Below are 24,139 nucleotides of genomic sequence, written 5' to 3' on the forward strand. Positions count from 1 at the left end.
TCTCAATACAGTAGACACTCGGCAAAGAGTGAGTCTTTGCCAAGTTTCCCCGTGGCACTCGGCACAGGCTCCGTCGCCGTCACCTGCGCATCGCGACGATGACTTTTTCTTTGCCGAGTGCCCGACAAAAAGTACTCAGCAAAGAAGTCGTTGCTGATGTACAGTTCACTGAGCCTTATTTATCGAGTGTCACACTCAGCAAATTCTTCGCCGAGTGTTTTCCAGGCTTTGCCGAGTGCTTCAGACACTCGGCAAAGAAGTTGTTTCTGGCAGTGCATGATTTGCGGTTGCAAGACAAAATTATCTTCTGGGTTCTTATGCCTTGGAAACGCTTCAAAATCTTTTTGTTTTTAATATCTACAAACATATCCCACTCAATATAAGCATAGCATGCTATTATTCATCCAATCATCACATGTTTTATTTCTTCTTTCGGCCTTAATGATCTTTATAGTAGCAACCTGCAGCCAGTCGTCAACCATGGCATTGGTGGCGTGGCGACTGGTACCTTGCAGTGGTAACATAGCCCACTAGCCATTGTCGCCTGCCGACTTAGAGTCTAGGCACGAGTGTATGCATCTACCAACCATGGTCGTGCCATGAAGGAGATGGAGGGCAGCCACTAGACAAACAACGACGACTGACGGGGAGCATGTGAGCCAGACATCATATGGCTAGGGTTAGGACACAACTAGACAGGGACGAGGTCGTCGTTGTAGTGCACGTGTGTCGGATATGGACGTGGCTACTACGTGGTGAGTTACAAAGGAGGGCATTTAAGCTAGCCCACGGTAAGGGTTGTAGCCCCTTAGCCCCCTCTCTGAATCTGCCCCTGTCACCGACCATATATCGTGCAGGTAAGATCGTGTCCAGCTGATTATTCATATGGTTACCCAAAGCATTGTTTTGCACAATAGATTGTACTATTTGCAGAGTGAAGTTTGAAATAAAAAATAAGATCAGAGATATCATGAGTAAGCTGCTAGAGATAGTCTAAATTTTTGGTGATTTGTCACATATTCATTTATGTTTAATGATAACTTTTTCTCCTGATGTCTTACCAAAATCTCCAATATCCTGTGAATGCAGTAAATTAAAAAAAAACATGCATCGTCCCGATGAACGTTCTGGGTTTGAGTGATCATCTAACGGTGGAAAATACATAAAGTCTGGATGGGGAAATCACTTTTTTTTGCTTCCATCATTCTACGTTTTAGTTTTTTCTAGACATACGAATTCTACTATAAATTGAAACATAGCGTATAATTAGATCCATTCGTTCCTTTTTATTTGTCGTAATTTAGTTTTAAAATAAACTTGGCAGCAACAAATATTCGAGGCAGGATATAGTACATAAGAAAAAAATTAAAAATAAATTAAAATGACTTTATAATCCAAGGGAGTACGTAATTTTGTAACCACGCTCGGTGTGGAGATGAGAATTTACACCACGTACTCCTAATTCAGACCTTGAGGTATAACTTTGACTAGTTTTTTTCTAACTGTTTGCTACATCAAGCATTTTAGGTTTTCCTCGGTCAAATTAAACAATCTAACATGTGACCAGACTTATATATGACTGTACAAATATTTTTTAAACAAGCTAGGTAGATTACAAAAAATATGTTCAATGAATAATCTTAACACTTATTTAGTATCATAAATATTGGTATTCTTTATACAAATTTGACCAAACTAAAAATGATTAACTTGGTACTATGATATGATTGCATTTTTATAGGGAAAGTGTTGACCAAACTAAAAAATGATTAACCTGACGAGTGTATGTGTTTGGAACATCTTCGCAAGAGTGATATTGATGGCTTTCCTTATGGAAAGCATTTAAATACTTATGTTGTGTAGGAAGAGAGGTGGACTGCGAAGTTGATCAGCAATGAGGAACCCTAGGGAGTCCGCCTAAGATATTTGGTGCAACCATCACTAGTACAATTTGGCTCTATACAAGCGGTAGGCTTTTTACATCACAGCCGGTTTGGTTAGAAAACCGCCTGTGATGTCCCAGGCGGTTCGGTACGTCTGTGATGTAATAGTATCACAAGCGGTTTTTGTTTAGGACCGTCTGTGGTGCTCTATCCTTTTCACAAACGGACTCTAAGTAAAAACCGCCTGTGATTGTGAAAATATGAAAATACAATTTAAATATGAAAATAATTTTAATTTTTAACAGAAATATGCAAATACAATTTAAATGAATTAATATTTAATTTTTAACAATAATATGCAAATACAATTTAAATGAATTATAATAGCACACATAGATAACTAGAGAGATTTTAAATTAATTGACAACCACAATTCATAGTCGATCATACATGATAACAAATACAATTTGATTCATACAATTTTTCATGAACTACCATTTTTCCGCATATATGGCTTTAAGTTCTTATCAATTTTCTTTTCCACACGCTTGATTCTCTCTGGACCGTTAAAGACGAACATCTCTTCATACTTATTGTATTCCTCATCTTGGTCTCCCACATTCTCAACTCCAACAATTTTTTGCTTTCCAGAAATAACTACATGCATCTTCTCATCTGCTGGATCGAGTACATAGAACACTTGTGCAACACATTCAGCGAGAACCCACGGGTCATCTTTATATCCTACTATCTTTAAGTCTACCAGTGTGAGTCCGTAGTTATCCACTATCACCCCCATGGGATATTGTACCCATTGGCACTTAAATAAGGGTATTTTCATGCTTGGGCCATAATCAAGTTCCCATATTTCCTCTATGAATCCAAAATATGTGGTCTTCTGTCCATGTAGGTCAAAAGCATCGATACGAACACCGCTATTTTGTGCAACACTTTTCATGTCTTTTGATTTAGTGTAGAATGTGTACCCATTGATGTCATATGCTTGCCATGATGTCACAAAACACGATGGCCCAGAAACCAAATTCTTCATTGTTTTCTCTTCCAAAGAGTCTCCGAATGGGATGTTTTTGTCCATTAACCATTCGCTGAAACGATGTTTGTGCTCCCTCATGATCCAGTCCTCTGTGTGGTTCTGATTTTCTTTACGAAGCTCATCCAGGTGTTCCTCTATGTAAGGCTCGGCTATCGTGAGATGTTGTAGTACACTACCATGAGCACAATGTACTAGCTTGTAATCCTCAACGCGAAAAGTTTTCTTGCCCATTCTCCCTCTCCCACATAGTTTACCCTCATGTTTAGGTACAGGCACACCTATCATTGTTTCGTCACTGATATAATCTATACAGCTCTCAATCACTTCTTCTGTAGTGTATCCCTCCATGATTGAACCCTCTGGGTGAGCGCGATTTCGCACATAACCTTTTAATACTCCCAGGTATCGCTCCAACTGAAACATATGATGTAAATATAGTGGCCCTAATATTTTTATCTGATCCACGAGATGTATGATTAGGTGTACTTGCATATCAAAAAATGATGGAGGAAAACACATTTCAAGCTTGCACATAGTCTCGATGATGTATGCCTTTAGATAGTCCAAGTCTTCTAAAGCTATTACTTTTTGTGAAACCGCATTGAAAAAGTAACACAAGCGTGTGATGACAACTTTGACATGCTCTGTTTTGAGGGCTCTTACCGCAATTGGGAGGAACACCGTCATCATCACATGGCGGTCATGAGAGTTGTAGCCAAATAGAGACAAGTCCTTCATCCTGACTAGTCTGCTGATATTGGATGAGAAACCTGTGGGCACTTTGACCCCACGCAAACATTTGCAAATCTTTGTTCTCTTCTCAACTGACAAGTTGTAGCTAGCTGGGGGAGGTAAGGCTTCCCTTTGCCACTATCCACTGGATGAAGTTCCGGTCTGATTTGAAGATCTACTATATCATTGCGTGATTTGAGTCCGTCTTTTGTCTTACTCGGCATGCCCAGCAAGGTTCCAATGATGCTGTCAAAAACATTTTTTGTTACATGCATCAAATCAATGTTGTGGCAAATTTCCATATCCTTCCAGTATGGGAGGTACTTGAAAAAAATTGATTGCTTTTTGAAAGTTGTGTAAGTTGAAGGGCCAGTTCTCTTTCTCTTTTCTTCTTTGTTTTTTTCCCTTTCCGAATACAACATGAATGTTCTTTACAATTTCAAAAACAAGTTTCCCACTATAAGGCTTTGGTGCACCTTCACTTTCCAGTTGATTGTTAAATTCCTCTTTCATCTTTCGGAACTTATGCTGCTTCATCAAGAACCGTCTGTGTCCCATGAACACCAACTTCTTGGATGATTTAAGGTACATGGAAGCAGTTCCATCGACGCACACTACACAACCATTCTTTCCTTTAGTCTTTTGCCCTGATAGTGTGGCGCCACCGGGAGAATCATGGATGGTAACAAATATAATTGCTCTTAAGTTGAAATACTCATGGCAATACTCATCCCATATTCTAACTCCTTCATTCCAGAGCTTTGTCATATCTTCCATAAGAGGTTCTAGGAACACATCAATATCAACACCAGCTGATTTCGGACCTTGAATAAGAATAGTCAACATAATGTACTTTCTTTTGTGACACAGCCATGATGGAAGGTTGTACATCGTTAAAGTCACGGGCCAGGTGCTATGTACACTTCTTTTTTCACCAAATGGATTCATTCCGTCTGTACCCAAAGCAAATCTTACCTTTCTGGTTTCTTTGGCAAACTCGGGATACATAAGATCAAAATTTTTCCATTGTGATGCATCAGCAGGGTGTCGAATCTGTTTGTTATTCTGCTTGCGATTTTCAGCATGCCAACGCATAAGCTCAGCCTCCCTAGGATTTGAGAACAAACGTTTTAAGCGATCAATTACTGGAAGATACCACATCACCAAAGCTGGGATCTTTGACTTCTTTTTCCCATCCATGTCATCAAAAGTGTCATCGTCACTTTCAGGTCCAATAGTGGATTTCTTGTTTTTATTTTTCTTCGGGAATTTTTTACACAGTCTTGATTGTAGCTCTTCTTGTATCGACTGACATTGCAAACTGGCCATCTTGATGCATTCTGAAAATCGCCATGATATAGAATACAATGGTTCGGACATGCATGAATTTTTTGCACACCCAGAGCTATGGGAGATATAAGCTTCTTCGCTTTATAAGTGCTTGTTGGTAGTTTGTTGGGTTTTGGTAGTAATTGGGACAGAAAATTCAAAAGATCTGTGAAGCTAGTATCAGACCATCCGGCGCTAGCCTTCAACTTCAGAAGTTCTAGAACTGTACGCAGTGTAGTAAACTCTTTGTCACAACCCTTTGATTCATCATATAAAGGTTCTTTTGAGGCACTTTCCAGTCCCTCCATTTTAGATAGACCTTTCTGCGATCCTACAGAACTCAACATTTCTGGTTCCATATGGCGCAACATCTCTTCGCAATCAAATTCTTCAAAATCTTGATTAGCATCCACATTATCCACTTTACCATCAACTTTAAGGTCTAAAATTCCGACAACTCTCTCGTCATTACCAGGCACTTCACACGGATCCAACTCACCATGTTCTGACCATATCGTGTAATTGTTTTTAAACCCTCTTTTTAGCAGATGTGATTGGATTACTCCTGTATCTCTCCAAGCTATCTTATTATCACAATCGATGCACGGACATAATATCTCCTTTCTCTTTCGCAAATTCGCGTGCTTTTTGGCCGCTTCAATAAAGCTTCTCAAATTTCGAATATACGACGGATGTGGTCTTGGCACATTGTACATCCAACCTCGGTCCATTACCTATCCCTATATTGATTAACATCAATAAAATCATTAATTAATTGAAATCATCCATAAAACATGAAACGAATTGATGTGTATGAAAATAAAACAAACATTGCAACATAGATACCTTGAGGTGAGACAACTGTGTTTTTAAAGAATCTTTAAACTAGATCAACTATTATAAGTCCAAATCTTAAATTCCAAAGCTTTTCTTCAAATCCGGTCTATATTACAAAATTGAGGCAAAAAATCGCAAAAATGAGAAAGAAAACAAATGGAGATCATATATATGCATAAACTATTGAAATCAATCAATAAACTCAAAAACAAAACCTTCCCCCTATAGATCTCAAAAAAAACCGCCGCCGCTACAGTGCTGTGAATTAGGGTTCTGCGAGTTAGGGTTCTGGAACCCGTGGGGGGGGCTAGCCCTTTTATAGTGTACACACATCACAGTCGGATATTTAGCAAAACTGCTTGTGATAGATAACATCACATGTGGTTTTTACGTCAACCGCCTGTGAAGTTAATTTATCACAGGCGGTCGGAATGAACAACCGCCTGTGATGTTGTCTATCACAGACGGTTTTGCTAAATATCCGCCTGGGATTCTTTACAATATAAAAGGCTCGTTGGTCGGCAGGAACCCTAACTCTTCCCGCCCGAGCTGACACAGTTGCGCTGCCAGGCTGTCGTCGTGTCCCCGTCCCCGAGCACGAACCCGAGCGCCGCCGTCCCCGTCCCCGAGCTCGAGCGCCGCCGTCCCCGTCCCCGAGCTCGAGCGCCGCCGTCCCCGTCCCCGAGCCCGAGCGCCGCCGTCCCCGAGCGCCCGAGCAACGTCGTCCCCTTCACCGAGCCCGAGCGCCGCCGTCCCCTTCATCGAGCTCGAGCCCCGCCGTCCTCGTCCCCGAGCCCGAGCGCCGCCGTCCCCGAGCGCCCGAGCAACGTCGTCCCCTTCACCGAGGCCGAGCGCCGCCGTCCCCTTCACCGAGCTCGAGCCCCACCGTCCTCGTCCCCGAGCCCGAGCGCCACCGTCCCCGAGCGCCCGAGCAACGCCGTCCCCTTCACCGAGCCCGAGCGCCGCCGTCCCCTTCACCGAGCCCGAGCGCCCGCCGTCCCCGAGCCCGAGCGCCGCCGTCCATGAGCTCTGTCTTCTTCCTCTCGATAAGGTCGAAGTTCAGGTTCCATTTCTTCTTCCCCGAGCTCTTAATTCAGTTCAAGCAATGTTCAGGTTCCATTGGCTACAAGCAATGTTCAGTTCAAGCAATGTTCAGGTTCAAGCAATGTTCAGGTTCCATTGGCTACAAATTGTGTATATGCATTCTTATTTCAGTTCAAGAGCCAAGCAGAATTGTGTATTTCATTGTGTATATTTCAGTTCAAGTACTTGGAGTATTTCATTGTGTATATTTTATAAGTGCATATTGACAAATTGTGTATATGCATTCTGCCCAATCGATGGCTATCCCTGATTATCAGTGCTTAGATTAATTACTGTTGGCGTTTTCACTTACATATATTGTCAATATGCTTATTGCTTATTGTTTGGTTGTCAATTACTTCTCATGTATCAGTTTTTTTTATTTCTTTTATCCCTATTGATTAAATGTTTGTATACCATTAAGGTGTTAGTATCCTTCGAATGAAGTCTATTTTTAGTGTTTTTTGACTACCTATCTTTGTTTGATAATCATTAGGCCAAATGTGCTTATGGCCACATACATCATGGAAGTACATAGCCATGAAAATGTTATTATCTCCCTATGTTATAAGACTTGTTCTTATCTCCCTTCTAAGTTTTTTGAATACCTATCTTTGCTTCCCAACCCTATGTTATAAGACTTGTTCTTATCTCCCATCTTTGACTTGTTCATAGCCATGACAATGTTATTTGGACCCTTCTTTTTGCCCTATAAGCCACATCCTTGTTTTCCCTCTGATCCCTGCCTTTGTTGCGATCTCAATTTTGATTGTGAGACTTGGTCATTTTCAGTTTCAGAGATGGAAAAAGAGCCACTTGACATGGTTGAGAGCTCAGTTCGAGTCATCGAGACACATGTTGACATCATTCGCAGTCTAGTGACTGATGGGTTTGTGGATACTAGTGAACCGGAATCAGTGTACACACTTAAGACCACTTTGTTTCAAATTGGAGATGTATGCGACATGCTTGAGAAGTGTGCTCTGTCCATCAAAAAGTATGCTGACTCCAAGAGGGCTAAAATTATTCAAGATGAAGCCCTGCAATATGCTGAAGATGATGAAGCTGCAGATGATTTGGAGGAACTCCCAAGCCCAGATCTCCTTACTCAAGCCGACATATTGGAAAAATATTTTGGAATTGAGTATGATAGCGACCAGTCAAGGGGTTGTTGATGTTTAGTCCTAAACAACACGATATGAGTATCGTAGGTTTCACTCTTAGAGATAATGTATTTTGTATGAACCTCTTAGAGAGTGTCAAGTCAATGAACTATCTTCGAGTACTATTGGGAAGTGGATCTCTTTGATGTATTTGTTTTCTCTAGTGATATCGATGGTGCCGAGTAGCACCAAATTTGGACTTGTGTCCATATCTATAGATGCTAGTAGTTGAGCACTAGCGCCTACAATCTTGACTACCTCATCCCTATTCTTTGTTTGGGACTTATATGGAGAATGGCATCGGCTGAATGCCTGAATCGGGTCGGGAAGCACGGAGCAGATAGAAGTGCACTTTCCAATGTAGTTAGACAGAGAAGGCATCGTTGTGATGTTATAATGCTGAAGGACACCAAGAAGAGATTATGGCCTGTCATCCACCATCACTGCCCGTTATTTGTGGGCTTCACCGAGGGCTGGAAACATTTGGTGACAGCAAACGACCTTCGGGCTGGGGACGTCTGCGAGCTTGTTAAGGGGCCAGACGATGGTGAGCCGGTGTACTATGTCCGCATGTGTGGTCACAAAATTTAAAGCCGCCCCGGCTTCATGTGTGCGCTTCTCTTCTCTTAGGTGGGGTGCTAAGTGATCTTAGTAGCTGACATAAGAGAAGAGAAGCGCACAGATGAAGCCGGGGCGGCTTTAAATTTTGTGACCACACATCCGGACAGAGTACACCAGCTCACCATCGTCTGGCCCCTTAACAATCTCGCAGACGTCCCCAGTCTAAAGGTCGTTTGCTGTCACCAAATGTTTCCAGCCCTCGGTGAAGCCCACAAATAACGGGCAGTGGTGGTGGACGACAGGCCATAATCTCTTCTTAGGCTCCGATGGCTGAATCATCCGTTTCACATAAGCGGAAACGAGGGCGACGAGGTCCGAATCAGATGAAAGAAGGTGCAATTATGTACGTAACAAAACTAAATGCAGAGGGGTTTCCTGAAGAACCACTTGACGTGGTTACAAAGTTTCGAAATTCCTGCGGGTCTACTGTTAGAGATATAGTGCCAATCACACTTCAAAAATGGAAGGATTTAGATGAAGACACCCGCAATAAGCTATGGGCTAAGTTGTCTGAGTCATTCAAGTTCCCAAAAGGCACAGAGGATGCAGTAAGGAAGTCGATGCTCTCTGCTATGGCCAAGATGTTTCGTGGGTGGAAGACCGAGATGAATAGGGAATTTGTTAAGAAGAATAAGGTTCCTCCGCCCAAGAAAATGGGGAAAATCACTCAAGCTCAGTGGGAGGAATTTGTTCGTCAGAAGACCGAACTGAAGGCCAAAGAACTGGGCGAAACTAATTCTCAGAGAGCGAAGATGAACAAACACCCCATCGCCTGGGGTCAACCGGATATCACCATAAAGTTGTGCAGTGGAACAAGATAATCGAGGAAGCTATAGCTAACGGCACTTTGGACCCAATATTAAAAGATATCGATGAGCGAGCTATTCGTTGGATCATAACTTTGCAGGAGGCAATGAACGAGTTGGTCCTTTGGCATCAACGCGACATCAAGTTGGGTGATGAGCCGAATTCAACACCAATGCAACAAAAAGATAGTTCGATCATTCCACACCCCATGGTGCAGGAAAATATGACACCGACCTCCAAAAAAATCGTTGAAACAATCATATCGCCTCTTGCGAAGGAACTCGACGAGGGGGACGTAGACAAAATTGTTCCTCAGAATGTCGACGTCAACATCAAAAAGGAACCAAAGGTTGGCACCAATGTTGAAGGGCCAACTATTTCAAAGAAAATTCATAAGCGAATCGCCACTGATGATGTCAAGAAACCGTCAGAATCAGTGTCACGCTACCTGCATAAATTGCGGAGAGTTATGACAAATCAATCAAAAGCGGAATCAGCATCTCATGGAGTAGGCACACGGTCTCAAATAGACAATTTCGAAGAATGGGAAGAAGATGGAATGATTCATACTCGAGAATCATTACGTCTTAAAACCAATATCTCGGTATACAAGAAGGAGGATGTTCCTCCAAAATTTGCGAATGGGAGGCCGTTCTTGACGACGGTGCAACTTTCTAAGTTGTCGACTCCGAAGATTAGAATGCATGAGTGGTACATGGTGGCTAGCAACAAATACAAACTCGAGGACTTCACATTTGTTGTGCCAGAAGATGCATTTTGGAGCAATGATCATATAGATCATGTGCGGCATTTATTCTTTGACGATCTCTGGTCGTTGTACCACCAACAAAGGATGGAAACCAACTACTTAACCCTCTTTTGCTTGTAAATACCTCTAAACTTTCATATTTGTTAGTTTTGTACACGCACACATAAACGAGAGTCTAACGATTAACACTTTTACACGTAGGATGCAATACATGGATGATAAGAAGAAACAACTTAAGACAGGGTTTCTTGACCCGTTGATGATATCCCAAGCTCGCTACAAAGAAGTTGTTCAGAGACATGGAGAAGAATACAAAGACTTGGACGATGCTGAATTTGAGAAAGCCGTCAAACAGAATCAGAGAAAGAAAATGAAGGTAATGGCGGCATACATTGGACGAGCCATGTATAATCATGTACAACATGGCAAGGACTTAATAATAGCTCCACACCACTTTAAGTAAGTTATCGACATGGTTTTGAACTATAAATTATGGCAATCGTGATCTTAACATGTGTTTTCGTCTATGTCTATATAGTGACCACTACATTTGTATCATGATCTTTCCAAAGGATGGTAAAGTCGTGGTCTTCGACTCACTGAGAATGGAAAAGGCTACGTATAATGACTTCTTGAAGATTTTAGAGAAGTATGATTATTATTGCACACTTGTACTTATTACAACTTAACAAATGTATTCTTAATCTCACAATGCTATTCTTATATGCAGTGCATACCGTTTTTATTGGAAAGATCTTGGTGGCGAACATCCAGAGGACAAGCCTAATTTGTCAATATCATTATTTCCACATGGTGACAAACAACCTCCGGGTACTGTCCTGTGCGGTTATTATGTATGTGAATGGTGTCGTGTCACCTTCCATTACATGGTCAATCGTGAGGATGTAAGTTCGCTATCATTGTCTATGTTGCAATTTTTATGTTATATTGTTGCTCATCACATTACTCTTAGCACTGCTTGCTTTTTGCTTTCATTGCAGGTTCCTAAATCCAAGATCAATGCTGAATGGTTAGAAAGAGATATGGTTTCCGTCGGCGTGGCTAAGGTTGTAAGAGACTTGCTTTACTTTATGTGCCGTGATGTTCTTCATCAACAAGGGCTATTCTACAATACAAATGGAAATTTGCAAAAATTCCCAGAACTAAGTTTGTACACGACATCACACAGTGTTTAGGTCTTCAGTTAGGAACTTTAGATGTTTAGTTGTCTATGGAACTTTGAGATGTTTAGTTGTCTATGGAACTTGATATGTGTATAAATCTGTGTATGACGATGGAACTTGATATGTGGATGAATCTGTGTATGGAACCTATTATGGAACTTGTAATCTGTGTATGAAATCTGTGTATGCAATCTGTGTGAATCTGTGTATAATCTGTGTATGAAATCTGTGTATATTCTGTGTTTGAAAATTCTATATATATGAATCTGTATAATGAAAACAGTCTGTGATTTATATTGTATGCAGTCGGACTTATATAAAAAACCGCCTGTGATGTGTGGCTAACACAAGCGGCTAGGATAAGAAACCGCCTGTGATGTGTGTCTATCACAGGCGGTTCCTTTGAACTGGACCGCCTGTAATCTGTGTCTTTCACAGGCGGTTTTTGATTGACCGCCCGTGATGTTGTTTTACATCACAGGCGGTGCACCACAAGCGGTTCCTGGAGCCGCATGTGTAGAGGCGAACCAAACCGCCTGTACAGAGGTTTGTTGTAGTAGTGCGTGATGAAACCATAGAGGAAGACAACAGGAGTTAGTCCCCCGTGACTGAAGGCTTCGATGCCATCTAGATGGGGCTAAGAGCAGAGGAGGAAATGCCCATGATGCCCTTGCCTTTTGTGTAGAGAGGCCACTAGTTGGCGACATATGATTTTAATTTCATCGCTCTCTAGGTATGGCCTATAAATACCAAAGAAATTCCCATGGATGATGATGAATGAATGACCATTATTCTAGAATTCATTTTATCATATTGCATTGCACATCACATTACCTTCACTCATGTTTTCTTCTCACCTTTCCCCCTTTTCCGTGGGACACCCTTGACCTTTTTGTGCTAATCCTTAGAAAGGGTAAGAGGTAGAGCAAAGCACCCATATTTGGCACCGTTCATGGATACCCCATTGTACCACCCAACAACCAATCCATGGCTCGGAGGACCATAACCATGAACCCTTCTCCTACCGACGAAACCATCACTCCAACCTCCAACACTGTTTATGCTTAACAGAGCATCAAGTCGAGGTGACACAGGAACATCGGACCATCCGACATAGAGTCCTATAGTAGACGGAGAGGTTCTAGAGACGAAGGGGGGCAAGACTGGTTCAACAGTGGGCATCAGATTATACATTATAGAGGCATGCCCCCAACGGTCAGCAATGGCTAGAGATAACATATTAGCCATTAAGAGTCGTTGGACTCTAACACAGTTATCTGACGACAGTGTGTTAGATGGTCTGATGGTGCACAGATATGGTTTTTGAAGTTCCAACGACTATGTCTCACTTTTCTTGAAGTATAATAATTATAAATTTATATAAGTACATATATAATTTCTCAATAATATTGATGTTATTCAAATCTAGAAGCGTAGGCAGCTAAGAATTTTTTTAAGAATGGAGTAACATTTCTTTTTATATTTTGCTGCAAAATATTTATGATAATCTCATCATTGTTGGGCTTCTACCATGCATGTCCGCAACCCACTAACCCACGACTAGGGTTAAAAAATTTGCTCGAAAACCAGTGGTTACCGCTGGTTTTTCTCGTTATTGCGGTTAGCCGGTTTCGGTTCTAGTGATATTTTTCTGAAATTACAATTGGAAATTTGAAATTAAAAAAATCTAAAATTGGGAAAACATTCTATTAAAAACTAGAGGGTCCCAGGAGGTCATAAATATTTTTGTTGTTCAAAAATTCATATTTTGGTGTAAAAATTGGATGCTCACTCACATGTTAGACATGTTAACCCAAACACATTATTGAATGGATATTCACTCACCCGTCTCACCCTCTCTGCTCATTCACTCACTTTCTCCACTCAACCTCTCGGCTCAGCTCGAAGTCAGGAGCCCATGATGCCTTTCTCGCTCTTGAGGCCACGGGATCCGCTTGGCAACCGCGATTTCCTGACAGAAAAATCCCAAAAACCACAGATCTCGTGCGAGCGATGCTGGTTTCACAGGAGTTGGTTGGAGCTGAGGTTGTAGCTTTGAAATCCAGTAACAACCCGACGATTACCATCGTTTTAAAGTCGGAGGTGATGGTGGAGATGATGATGATGGTAGCCATGGGGATGGTGGAAGTTATGCTGGAACATATGATGCTTGGGATAGTCATGCAGAATGGAGTGGTATGAGGGATTTGAGATTCACTGAAGAGAGTGAGATCACCCATGCCACATAACATTCAGACCATGGAGCATCTCATTCACAACAGGAGACAAGAAGCGGTCGTTGTCGATCAGTTTCCCTTTCCGTTGATGATGGATGCCAGAACACATTCTGCTCTAGTTACAACTATATAGCTCGATGAGACTGAAACCTAAACCCTTATGCATGGCAATGATCTCTAGGTAAAGTACAACCATCAATTATGTATGGGTACGAACAATCACTCCCTCCACCTTATACTCATATTCGCATCTAGGAGTACCCAAGCCCCCCATGTGTTCTATGTTTTGGTGTTGCAATGTTGGATCCATATGATTCTATAGGCAACTAGGTGTGTTATTTTTGTTTCGTCATTAACTATTTTATTTTTCATTCTGGGTAAAAAACTATTTATTTGTCATTCATGTTTTCTCGCTAATTTTATTTCTTATCTTTGTATAGGATCATGTATATGGACCAGGATGCTTCCAACTTGCTTGAATATTATGATTCAAGTTGAATATGTGGATGCTTCACCGTTCAATATATGTGGACTATTGTTGGAAAACATTATATGAATTTGCATTTCATTGTTGTGAAGTCCAGTTGCTTCATGCTACATGAGAATTGCAGTTTCTATATGCATATGTATGTTATACATGATTTTGGTGATAAAATGTTGTGTGAATCTATTTATATACATTGTGCAATGTATTTTTAAAAAAATCAAACAAATCCTGTATTTTAAAAAATCAAAGTAGATCAACAACTTATCATCGGGAAACCACCTAAAACCACTTGATAATGGTGGTTTCACGTCGAAATTACCAAAATCTGATTTTCCGAAAGTTTGAATTTTAAAATGGTTCGAGAAATGCAAAAACCGACGAAATCTCGATGGAATCTTGTTGTGGGATGCCAGCGGGAGAGAAAAAGATACATCTCGTTTCTCCGAGGATGCAACGACTTGTTTTTACATCTGGGTTGCAGCAAAAAAAGTTTGCACCACACGTCCACACCACTGCGCCAGGTCCACGCAACAGAGCCCCCGCTCCGCCTCCCAGTGGCTCCACAGGGTGGTGGCTAGGATTGAAAATGGACGTGTAAAATTCCATCATGACCCATACCGTTTTCCACATTTGACCTATTTGTTTCCAAATATGCGGAAAATTCCGAAAATGAGACGGAAACGGGAAAGGATCTATCCCGTCCATTTTTGTGGGATCCCATTTTTTCCGTGTTGAACCTGTATTTATTCCGTATTTGAGAAATCCGGGATGAACCCATTATGCATCAATGCATTAGGTAATGTCTCATATTCTTAGGTGACAAATTATAGCACAAGAGGTCATTCTAGCCAGCAGCTCTCCTTAATGACAAGTGGTCTAAAGGCCCAACAATGCCGGTCATAGCTATAAATACAACACTATCAAGCTAACGATAATAAATTACTGTCCGTCTATATCTATTTATTTCATATTATTACTCAGCCAGTCAACTACTAGTTAGTCATTACTATTATGTGTGTTTGTATTAAATAATAAGTTTCCGCTTAATATTTCTTTCGTATACCCGTTTACGTCCGTAAACGGATCCGTTTTCGATGAAAAATTACGGAAATAAAAACGGGAAAGAGGTTTTCCTGTCCCTCCGTTTTCATCGGGTTTGACTGACCGCGTCGCGCCAACCCCACCGCCGGCGCCCCGGCCACCTATATAAGCCCCGGTACGTCCCACGCCTCGCCGGCAGCAGCGTTCCAGAAGCTGTTGTGATTACGTACCCCGCGTTCACCATCCATTCACTGCCCGGCGCGGCCTTCTCCTGCTATCGCCTCATCTACTACCATACGTCCATACCACCGCCGCTAAACCAACCCCTCGGTCCGTCGCCGAGTGACGTGACGATGGACTCGGCGACGTCGGGGGCGATGGAGCTGGTGGCGGCGCTGCTGCGCGGCCGTGTGCCGCCCGAGCTAGGCGGGGAGGGCGCCGAGGGCCGGGCGGTCGTCGCCACGCTCGCCGCCGCGGTGCTCGGCGCCGCGCTCTTCGTGCTCCGGAGGCGCGCCGCCGCCGGGAAGAAGCGCAAGACGGAGGGCGCTGCCGCCACGGAGACCACGCGGGCCAAGGCCAGGGGCGTTAAGGTGAGCGCCGAGGAGGAGGAGGAGAAGCCGGCCGACGACGGCAGGAAGAAGGTCACCGTCTTCTTCGGCACGCAGACCGGCACCGCCGAGGGGTTCGCCAAGGTGCGTGTGCGTCATGCGTGCGCTGCATGCCTGCTGCAACCAAATTTCTTCTTACGGTAATGAGAGTTACCGAAAGACAGGTCGCCTCTTAGTTTCTCCCTCGTGTTTGACGAAATTCTAGGTGATGAATTGCTACTCTTGTTTATGTCAGCAATTTTTTTTTAACAATCCAAAGGGTATGGTTTTTTTTATTAAGAGCTAGTTTGAGAATCTTATTTTCTAAAAGGATTTTCATTTTCTTATTGGAAATTATTTTATTTTCTCTTAAAAATATGAAACCTTTCCGAAAACGAGTTTCCCGAACTAGCTCTGAAGAATCGGAGTGCATAGTTGATGCCGACAGATTTTTAAAATTTTGTCCATCACTGGTATGATGAGGGGTCTCGCTTTCGTCACGGCAGGAAATTTCACTGCACGCGAGGCTACGAAAGTTTACTGCGAGATTTGAAACACTTGTGAACAAAACTTGAATTTTATGCACACCTATTAAAGGCTTGTTTCAATTTCACAGGATAAATTTTAGCTTCATGCTAAACTTTAGCCATATAAATTAAAGTGCTAAATTTTAGCTCCTTGAGATGTTTGTACTACTTTAATAAAGTTTAGCACATTGGAATAAAAAGACACATATGCCCCTAATGCGGAGAGAAAGGGAATGAGGTTGAAGGGTATGAGTGAAACCTGGCCCACGTTTAGCTATTTTTAGCACCCCTTGAGCAGCTTATGAGATAATATGTGCTAAATTTTATCACACCACCGTTAGCTCTCCTGTTTAGATCACTAAATGGCTAAAAGTAGCTAAAAAAAGCTGCTGAGTTTATCTAATGGGATTGAAACGGGGCCTAACTTGTCGAAAAAGGAACAACAAGCATCATAGTCCAAACTATCGCACCTATCAGCATGGGAAAGTCAACCCGCAAGTTCATCACCATCCATAAGATTTTTTTACAAACTTCTAACAGGCAGCTTTAGATAAGTTAAGTGATAAACAAACAACACAGATTATTGAAACAACACAGATTATTAAAGTGTATTTTATAATCTAGGTACCCAGATTATGATAATACATAAACTGGTCGGTAGTTGCATATTTTAGATTATTGCTTGATTTTTTGCCCACTAATAATTTGTGTAAGCAAACATCATTATATAAACTGGATTATATAATCCTGCAAAGAAATAAACAGGCCCTAAGTAACACGAGCACCTGGCTGGCAATAATACAGGTGTCAATGTCAAAACTCAAGGAGGAGTTGGTGGGCTAAACAAACCTTCGTCTTCCTACATTCTTCCTTCTCTCTGGGTCCAATCAATTGTGTTTGGTTCTGTGCGCAAGAGCAACGAACAAAGGGGAAAAAAGTGACTGGTTTGGTTTGGTAGATCAGGTGGGAAAAGGCAACTGTCTTTTCTAGTTTGAACCAATCACCCTCGACATGATTTTCAGTATACTGAATTCTTCCTTAGGAATATGCCTACTAAATATTCTGATCTTCTCTATATATAACAGGCGCTTGCTGAGGAGGCGAAGGCAAGATATGACAAGGCGATCTTCAAAGTCGTGGACTTGGTAATAAGAAACCGATAACTAGTGTTGGGATCACTTGAGACGATCTTACACGCAAACCATGGTTGTTTGTAGGATGATTATGCAGCAGAGGATGAGGAATATGAGGAGAAGTTGAAGAAGGAGAAGCTAGCGTTGTTCTTCGTCGCAACGTGAGGCATTTATTCTCTTTGTGCTGCACCCTTATAGTTTTTTTTTCTTTTTTTTGACAGCAAACCCTGTAACTTGTTACTGGATAGTGCACTTAAACCTGTAGCAAAATGTGGATGCATGGAAGATTTGACATAGAAATGATAATTCAGTTAATGTTCAGGGAATGTCAACGGGTGTGTGTGTGTGTTTTTTTTTTTTAAAAAATTAATTTTGGAGTGCAAAATCAAGGAAGCCTTCCTACCTAATGTTAGTTTTGTAACAATTCAGGTATGGAGATGGTGAGCCGACTGACAATGCTGTTAGGTTCTACAAATGGTTCACTGAGGGAAATGAGAGGGGTGTCTGGTTACATGATTTTGAGTATGCTGTGTTCGGTCTGGGCAATCGACAGTACGAGCATTTCAACAAGGTACTCAGATAGGAGTACTTACCAGATCCTTTTTACTACATATTGCCCATCTGTAAAATCTTACTGTATTGCCGTTCATGGTCTTCTGAATGTTTTGCTTCTGGCTATGGCTACAGGTTGCCAAGGTGGTCGATGAGATCCTAACAGAACAAGGTATGCACCCCCCTTGAGTCTTTAGTATCCTCTCAGGCTACCTTTATGTTCAGCTGATCTTATTAAGTATTAAATGTTTTTGTAGGCGGAAAGCGCCTTGTTCCAGTTGGTCTTGGAGATGATGACAAATGCATTGAGGATGACTTCAACACATGGTACATATTCTGGTTTCTTTTGAGCTCTCTCTCTCTCTGTTTTTTTTTTGGCATTTGACTGCTTCAGTGTTATTTATGCTGCATTGTTTGAACTTGAAGTTGAACTCTGTTGTGTTCTTATATTTAGGAAAGAAACTCTCTGGCCAGAGTTGGATCGATTACTTGGGGATGGAAATGATATCTCTACAGGCACTACATACACAGCTGCTATTCCTGAATACCGGGTTGAATTCATGGGTCCTGAGGAGGCAGCTCATCTGGAGAGAAACTCCAGCCTTGCAAATGGCCATGCAGTCCATGATGCCCAGCATCCTTGCCAGTAAGAATGCCCACTACTCCCTACATCTGCAGTAACGGCCGAACCCAGGATTTACTGTAGCATTGGAATTCAAGCTAACAAGTCAAAAAAAAATTATGTGCATATTTAGGGCTGATGTGGCGGTGCGGCGGGAGCTCCACACCCCTGCTTCTGATCGTTCGTGCACTCATCTGGAGTTCGACATTGCTGGAACTGGTCTCACGTAAGTCACCACATCTAAAGTCATGAGCATTGTTACAATCCTGGTTCTCCTCCATTGCTTCTAAACTTCAATTTCACCATCATGCTGCTTATTGTTAGGTATGAAACAGGCGACCATGTGGGTGTGTGCACCGAGAACTGCCCTGAGGTTGTAGAGGAGGCAGAGAGGTTGCTGGGCTACTCGCCAGACACATCTTTCACCATCCACGCAGACAGAGACGACGGCAGTCCTCCTCCATTCCCGTCCCCAACCACACTGAGGAATGCGCTCGCTAGATACGCCGACCTTCTGAATTCCCCGAAGAAGGTGAGTGTTTCACTAGTGCACAAATCCTACAGCGTTTATGCAAAACAACAACGACGACGAAAATCTCCCCGACCAAATGATACTACGATTTGCAGGCTTCTCTGGTTGCGTTAGCTACGTATGCTTCAGATCCTGCCGAGGCTGACCGCCTGACGTTCTTGGCCTCCGCCGCTGGGAAGGTCAGTTGCTTTCTCAGGGATCTGTGCAAGCTAGCTTTGTTCTTTCTATGGAGCTTCTTTCTCATGGATCTGACCGCCTGAGGTTTTTTTCCCCACTGTGCAGGATGAGTACGCTCAATGGGTTGTGGCGAGCCAGAGGAGCCTGCTGGAAGTCATGGCAGAGTTCCCTTCGGCAAAGCCTCCACTAGGAGTCTTCTTTGCGGCTGTTGCCCCTCGCCTTCAACCAAGATACTATTCTATTTCATCTTCACCAAGGTAAATAAGCCACACTCATAAATTTCCCCTTTCTCGTCATGGATATCTGTTGACTTGTTTTTTTTTTCCTTTCATCCGTCCAGTATGGCACCAACCAGGATTCATGTCACGTGTGCGCTCGTGCACGAAACGACACCCGCTGGAAGGGTACACAAGGGAGTCTGCTCAACCTGGATTAAGGTCGTAACTTCTTATTGATGTTTATGATCTCCTCTGTGTTTATTGCATGGCTGATGTATCAATCAATGTCTTTCTTGTTGATCTCTCTGTTCTCATCTGGCAACTGAAGGTTATAGAGCTGCCTGTTTTTTTTATAAATATATATAATCGGTTTTATGCTTGTTTCTGCAAACCATGGTTATTCCTAACAACTGCCTTGGTATTTGGGGGGAAAAAAAAGAATGCAACTCTTGCTTTACAAAAAATACAACCCCTGCTTCCCAATTTGCACTTTGTAAGCCAGTTCACCAGGACAATTTCCTGATTGGATCTGCTGCAGAACGCTGTTCCATCGGAAGGGAGCGAGGATTGCAGCAGCTGGGCTCCGATATTTGTGAGGCAATCAAACTTCAAACTGCCCGCTGATCCTTCAGTGCCGATTATCATGATTGGCCCTGGGACCGGTCTTGCACCCTTCCGTGGCTTCTTGCAGGTTCATTGCAGCCCTTTGATACTCTATATATCTACACCACAACACCAGTCAAATCGCTAACACGCAGATTCTGCTCATGGTCCCAGGAGAGACTGGCTCGGAAAGAATCTGGAGCTGAGCTCGGTCGCTCTGTGTTCTTCTTTGGATGCAGGAACAGCAACATGGTACACAGCAAACCCAAGATGATCCACCTAACACCAGATACCATCCAACGTTGTAGGCTGCAGCTAACGCAATTACGATTTTGCAGGACTTCATCTACGAGGATGAGCTGAGCAATTTCCTCGAGCAGGGAGCGCTGTTTGAGCTGGTTCTCGCCTTCTCGCGTCAGGGCCCTACAAAGGAATATGTGCAGCACAAAATGGCACAGAAAGTAACACAGCTGCTCGTTTTCTGATCAACTTCTGCTGCCCTCCAAACCCAGTGGCTCACTGCTCTTGCCTTTGTTCATTTTTTCCAGGCATCTGAAATCTGGGACATGATCTCCCAAGGTGCTTACATCTATGTCTGTGGTGATGCCAAAGGCATGGCCAGAGATGTACATAGAGTTCTCCACACCATTGTTCAGGAGCAGGTACTGATCTTAGGCCTAGTTGAAACTTTAAAAAAAATACTTGCACACTATAAATATGCTTCTTTCTCTGCATCTGTTGTTGTTTCTCATGCAATTGTCGACAATTTTTTTTTGGCGAACAGGGCTCCCTCGACAGTTCTAAGGCCGAGAGCTTTGTGAAGAATCTCCAAATGGAGGGCAGATATCTGAGGGACGTGTGGTAAAAGACGATTGTGAAATATAAACGGGCAAAAAAATACCCTAGTATTCAGGGGATAAACATCCAGTCGTATTATACATGTGTACAACTATTGCCAGAAGAGTAATGATAATGGATTAGATCAGATATTTTTATTTGGTTCTCTATTTTGTTTATTCTCTCTCGTTTTCTTTTCTTTTTGAGGTTCTCTCTAGAGCATTTTTTGTAGCTATGTATGATAAATCCTGGATATGTATAAGATAAGAAGAATTTTGGCAATAAGCATGTTGCCTGTCAGTTTGTCGCGGTGAATATTAGTAGGTTCAAATAAATAGGGGTTCGTGTTATCAATCATCATACTATGTAGTGGAGGCTGTTAGAGTACCCGTTATGGTTTTGGGTGTTTCATGTGTAATTATCCTCTCGCCCCTACTGTAATGGGTCTAGCTCAACTACCGAGTTTATTAATACAATTACCAACCCCACTTAGGGGTTAGGGTTTCCCATCCAACTTGGTATCAGAGCAATAGACGAGGGTGGCGCACTGAATGGGGCTGTGGAGCTCGTGGAGGAGCTAGCGCATCCAGGAGGTCTCTGCCACGCTGTTGGCCACAATGCGATACTCAGCATCTGCGCTGGAGCGAGAGACCACGGGTTGTCGTCGTGTGTATTTCTAGACTTTCGGTCCAGTTTCAACATCTGTACAGGATAGAGTTCCGACTGCAGGGGGTGTTAGAGTACCCGTTAGGGTTTTGGGTATTTTCTAAGTAATTACCCTCTTGTCCCTACTGTAATGGATCTGGCCTAACTATCGAGTCTATTTATACAATTCCTAACCCCACTGACTCAGGGGTTAGGGTTTTCCATCCAACTGAGGCAACCAGGAGGTCCTAGGCCATTATATTTATAAGTTTGGGATTTGGTCTTAGCGGTGGAGGCAAAGCAGGGAGTGGTGGACCCAGGGTTTGAAAGATAGGTATTCCAAATTGTTACACTGTCTCCATCAGTGGCTATTGGCATCAACCCCTCCTTCACTGTCCCTCGGTGTCTCTATGTTGCTGCCACTGCCATCTTTGACCCCCTCTGTCCGACTGTGAGTTGCCCTAGCTCCTAGGGTGGTGGCCCTAGCGTGGGCGGCCTAGGCACGACTCGATCCCCCCCTTGACCCCGACGCTGGCGTAGCTGCAACAACCAGTGGCCCAACCTTCGAGGTTGGTGGTCTAGGGGCTACTATTATTGCCGATGGTCCGTCTAGTGGTCTAGGCCTTGCGGATTATGACAGCTTGGGCCTCGCCGACCTTGGTACTATTGCTACCAGCCCTGGAGACACCATCCTCATGCCTTCCTTGCCTCAGACTAGCTCATCGACGTTGCTCCCCTTTTCAGACCTCCACCAACTGATCCTTCCCATCATGATGTCGAGGTTGTTCACTCCACTCTAGTTGTGGCCCTCAAGGCTGCTAAGGCCATTGTGGCTACTTCCTAGGAATGAAGCACGTTATAGTCGCCTAGAAGGAATGGATTGCTATGCATGCCTCGCTCAATATCTCATAGAGTTTGAGTGACATCTCTTGATCCATCCCTAGAGTATCGGGTGGTCACCCCCTTTTGGCATACAAGGTTGTAGTCATTGCCAACATCCATGCCTAGGCAGCTGGTGTCTAGAACGCTCACTACCTGGTTCCTATGCTTCTCGACTCAACCTCCTCTTACATCTGCTAGCGCAACCTCATCCTCCTCACCTTGCAGCGCTACACCCTTGATGTCCACTTCCTTCAAGATACAGTGTCCCCATCGGCCTGATGTCAGATGGACAATATGGTCCTCTCCTAGATCCTTGGAGTCGTCATGGTCGAGTTGTAGGACATCATCCATGAGCGTGGTGGTAGCGCCATCTAGCTTGGGTTGTCATCGAGGTATAGTTCCTTGACTACCACGAGACATATGCTCTCCACCTCGATGTCGCCTTCCGAGCATTTGTGTAGGGTGATCTCTCCATCACTAAATACTCCCATTAGTTGAAGGGCATGGTGAACTCCCTCTATTATATTGAAGAGCATATCTTCAATCGTACGTGCATCCATAACCTACTTTAGGGCCTCAATGAGCGCTATGACTATCTACGGACATGGATTATCTGTTTCGTGCCTTTCTCATTCTTCCATAAGGTCCACAATGACCTTATCCTCAAGAAGATCACCAAGGGAGGCCAGCTTCGCCTCGACACTGCCACTGCCATCTTTAGCTCTAGTTTTGGGGTCCACTATTTTGTTTGGCTCCCTACGCTTATGCTTTAGGGGGGACGCTCTCTATCCATCTCTCTACAACCAGTGGACTGGTCACTTCTTGAAAGTCGCCTTGAAGGGGGGTGAATAGGCAAATCTAAAATTTATAAAGTTTAAGCACAACTACAAGCCGAGGTTAGCGTTAGAAATATAATCGAGTCTGAAAGCGAGGGTGAAAACAAATCACAAGAAAATTAGGCAGATGACACGGTGATTTGTTTTACCGAGGTTCAGTTCTTTGTAAACCTACTCCCCGTTGAGGTGGTCATAAAGACCGGGTCTCTTTCAACCCTTTCCCTCTCTCAAACGGTCACCTAGACCGAGTGAGCTTCTCTTCTCAATCAATCGGGACACTAAGCCCCACAAGGATCACCACACAATTGAAGTCTCTTGCCTTGATTACAATTGACTTGGAAACAAGAAAGAAGGAAGAAGAAAAGCAATCCAAGCGCAAGAACTCAAATGAACACAATTGTCTCTCTCACTAGTCACTATTTGATTGGAATGATCTTTGGACTTGGGAGAGGATTTGATCTATTGTTTGTGTCTTTGAATGAAGTCTAGAGCTCTTGTATGAGGTTTGAAGGCTGAAAACTTGGATGCATTGAAGTGTGGTGGTTGGGGTATTTATAGCCCCAACCACCAAGTTGACCGTTGGTCCGGTGCGCAAGCCACGTCATCAGGCCATTGGGTTCCGACCGTTGGAGCTTCTGACAACTGGGCCACCGGACAGTCCGGTGGTGCACCGGACAAGTCCTGTTCACTGTCCGGTGCGCCTTCTGCGGCTGCTCTGATTTCTGTGCGCGCAGTCGTGCACTTTAGCGTTGCAGACGACC

At 43.2% G+C, this 24,139-nt stretch overlaps 1 protein-coding gene across 1 annotated transcript; it reads left to right on the forward strand.

Annotated features, from left to right (window-relative positions):
• Nucleotides 1–15,451: 15,451 nt before the first annotated feature.
• Nucleotides 15,452–21,295, forward strand: LOC100192720 (NADPH--cytochrome P450 reductase). The gene is made up of 17 exons (NM_001358542.1): nucleotides 15,452–15,919; nucleotides 17,427–17,486; nucleotides 17,559–17,635; nucleotides 17,904–18,045; nucleotides 18,162–18,198; nucleotides 18,284–18,353; nucleotides 18,481–18,672; nucleotides 18,782–18,874; nucleotides 18,973–19,180; nucleotides 19,276–19,359; nucleotides 19,463–19,614; nucleotides 19,698–19,794; nucleotides 20,114–20,266; nucleotides 20,353–20,430; nucleotides 20,517–20,639; nucleotides 20,727–20,840; nucleotides 20,963–21,295. Exons 1-17 carry the CDS (start codon nucleotides 15,581–15,583, stop codon nucleotides 21,041–21,043), a joined length of 2,100 nt encoding a protein of 699 aa, NP_001345471.1. The 5' UTR covers nucleotides 15,452–15,580; the 3' UTR covers nucleotides 21,044–21,295.
• The last annotated feature ends 2,844 nt before the right edge of the window (nucleotides 21,296–24,139 follow it).

The sequence above is a fragment of the Zea mays genome, chromosome 10 (genome assembly GCF_902167145.1).
Source record: "Zea mays cultivar B73 chromosome 10, Zm-B73-REFERENCE-NAM-5.0, whole genome shotgun sequence".
NCBI classification, from domain to species: Eukaryota; Viridiplantae; Streptophyta; class Magnoliopsida; order Poales; family Poaceae; genus Zea; species Zea mays.

Excerpts from the sequence above, each read along its gene's own strand:
- LOC100192720 (NM_001358542.1), top strand. The coding sequence starts at position 15,581 with ATGGACTCGGCGACGTCGGGGGCGATGGAGCTGGTGGCGGCGCTGCTG. Across the intron at positions 19,360-19,462 it reads TGGCCTCCGCCGCTGGGAAG|GATGAGTACGCTCAATGGGT; the intron begins GTCAGTTGCTTT and ends CCCACTGTGCAG. Across the intron at positions 19,795-20,113 it reads TCTGCTCAACCTGGATTAAG|AACGCTGTTCCATCGGAAGG; the intron begins GTCGTAACTTCT and ends GATCTGCTGCAG.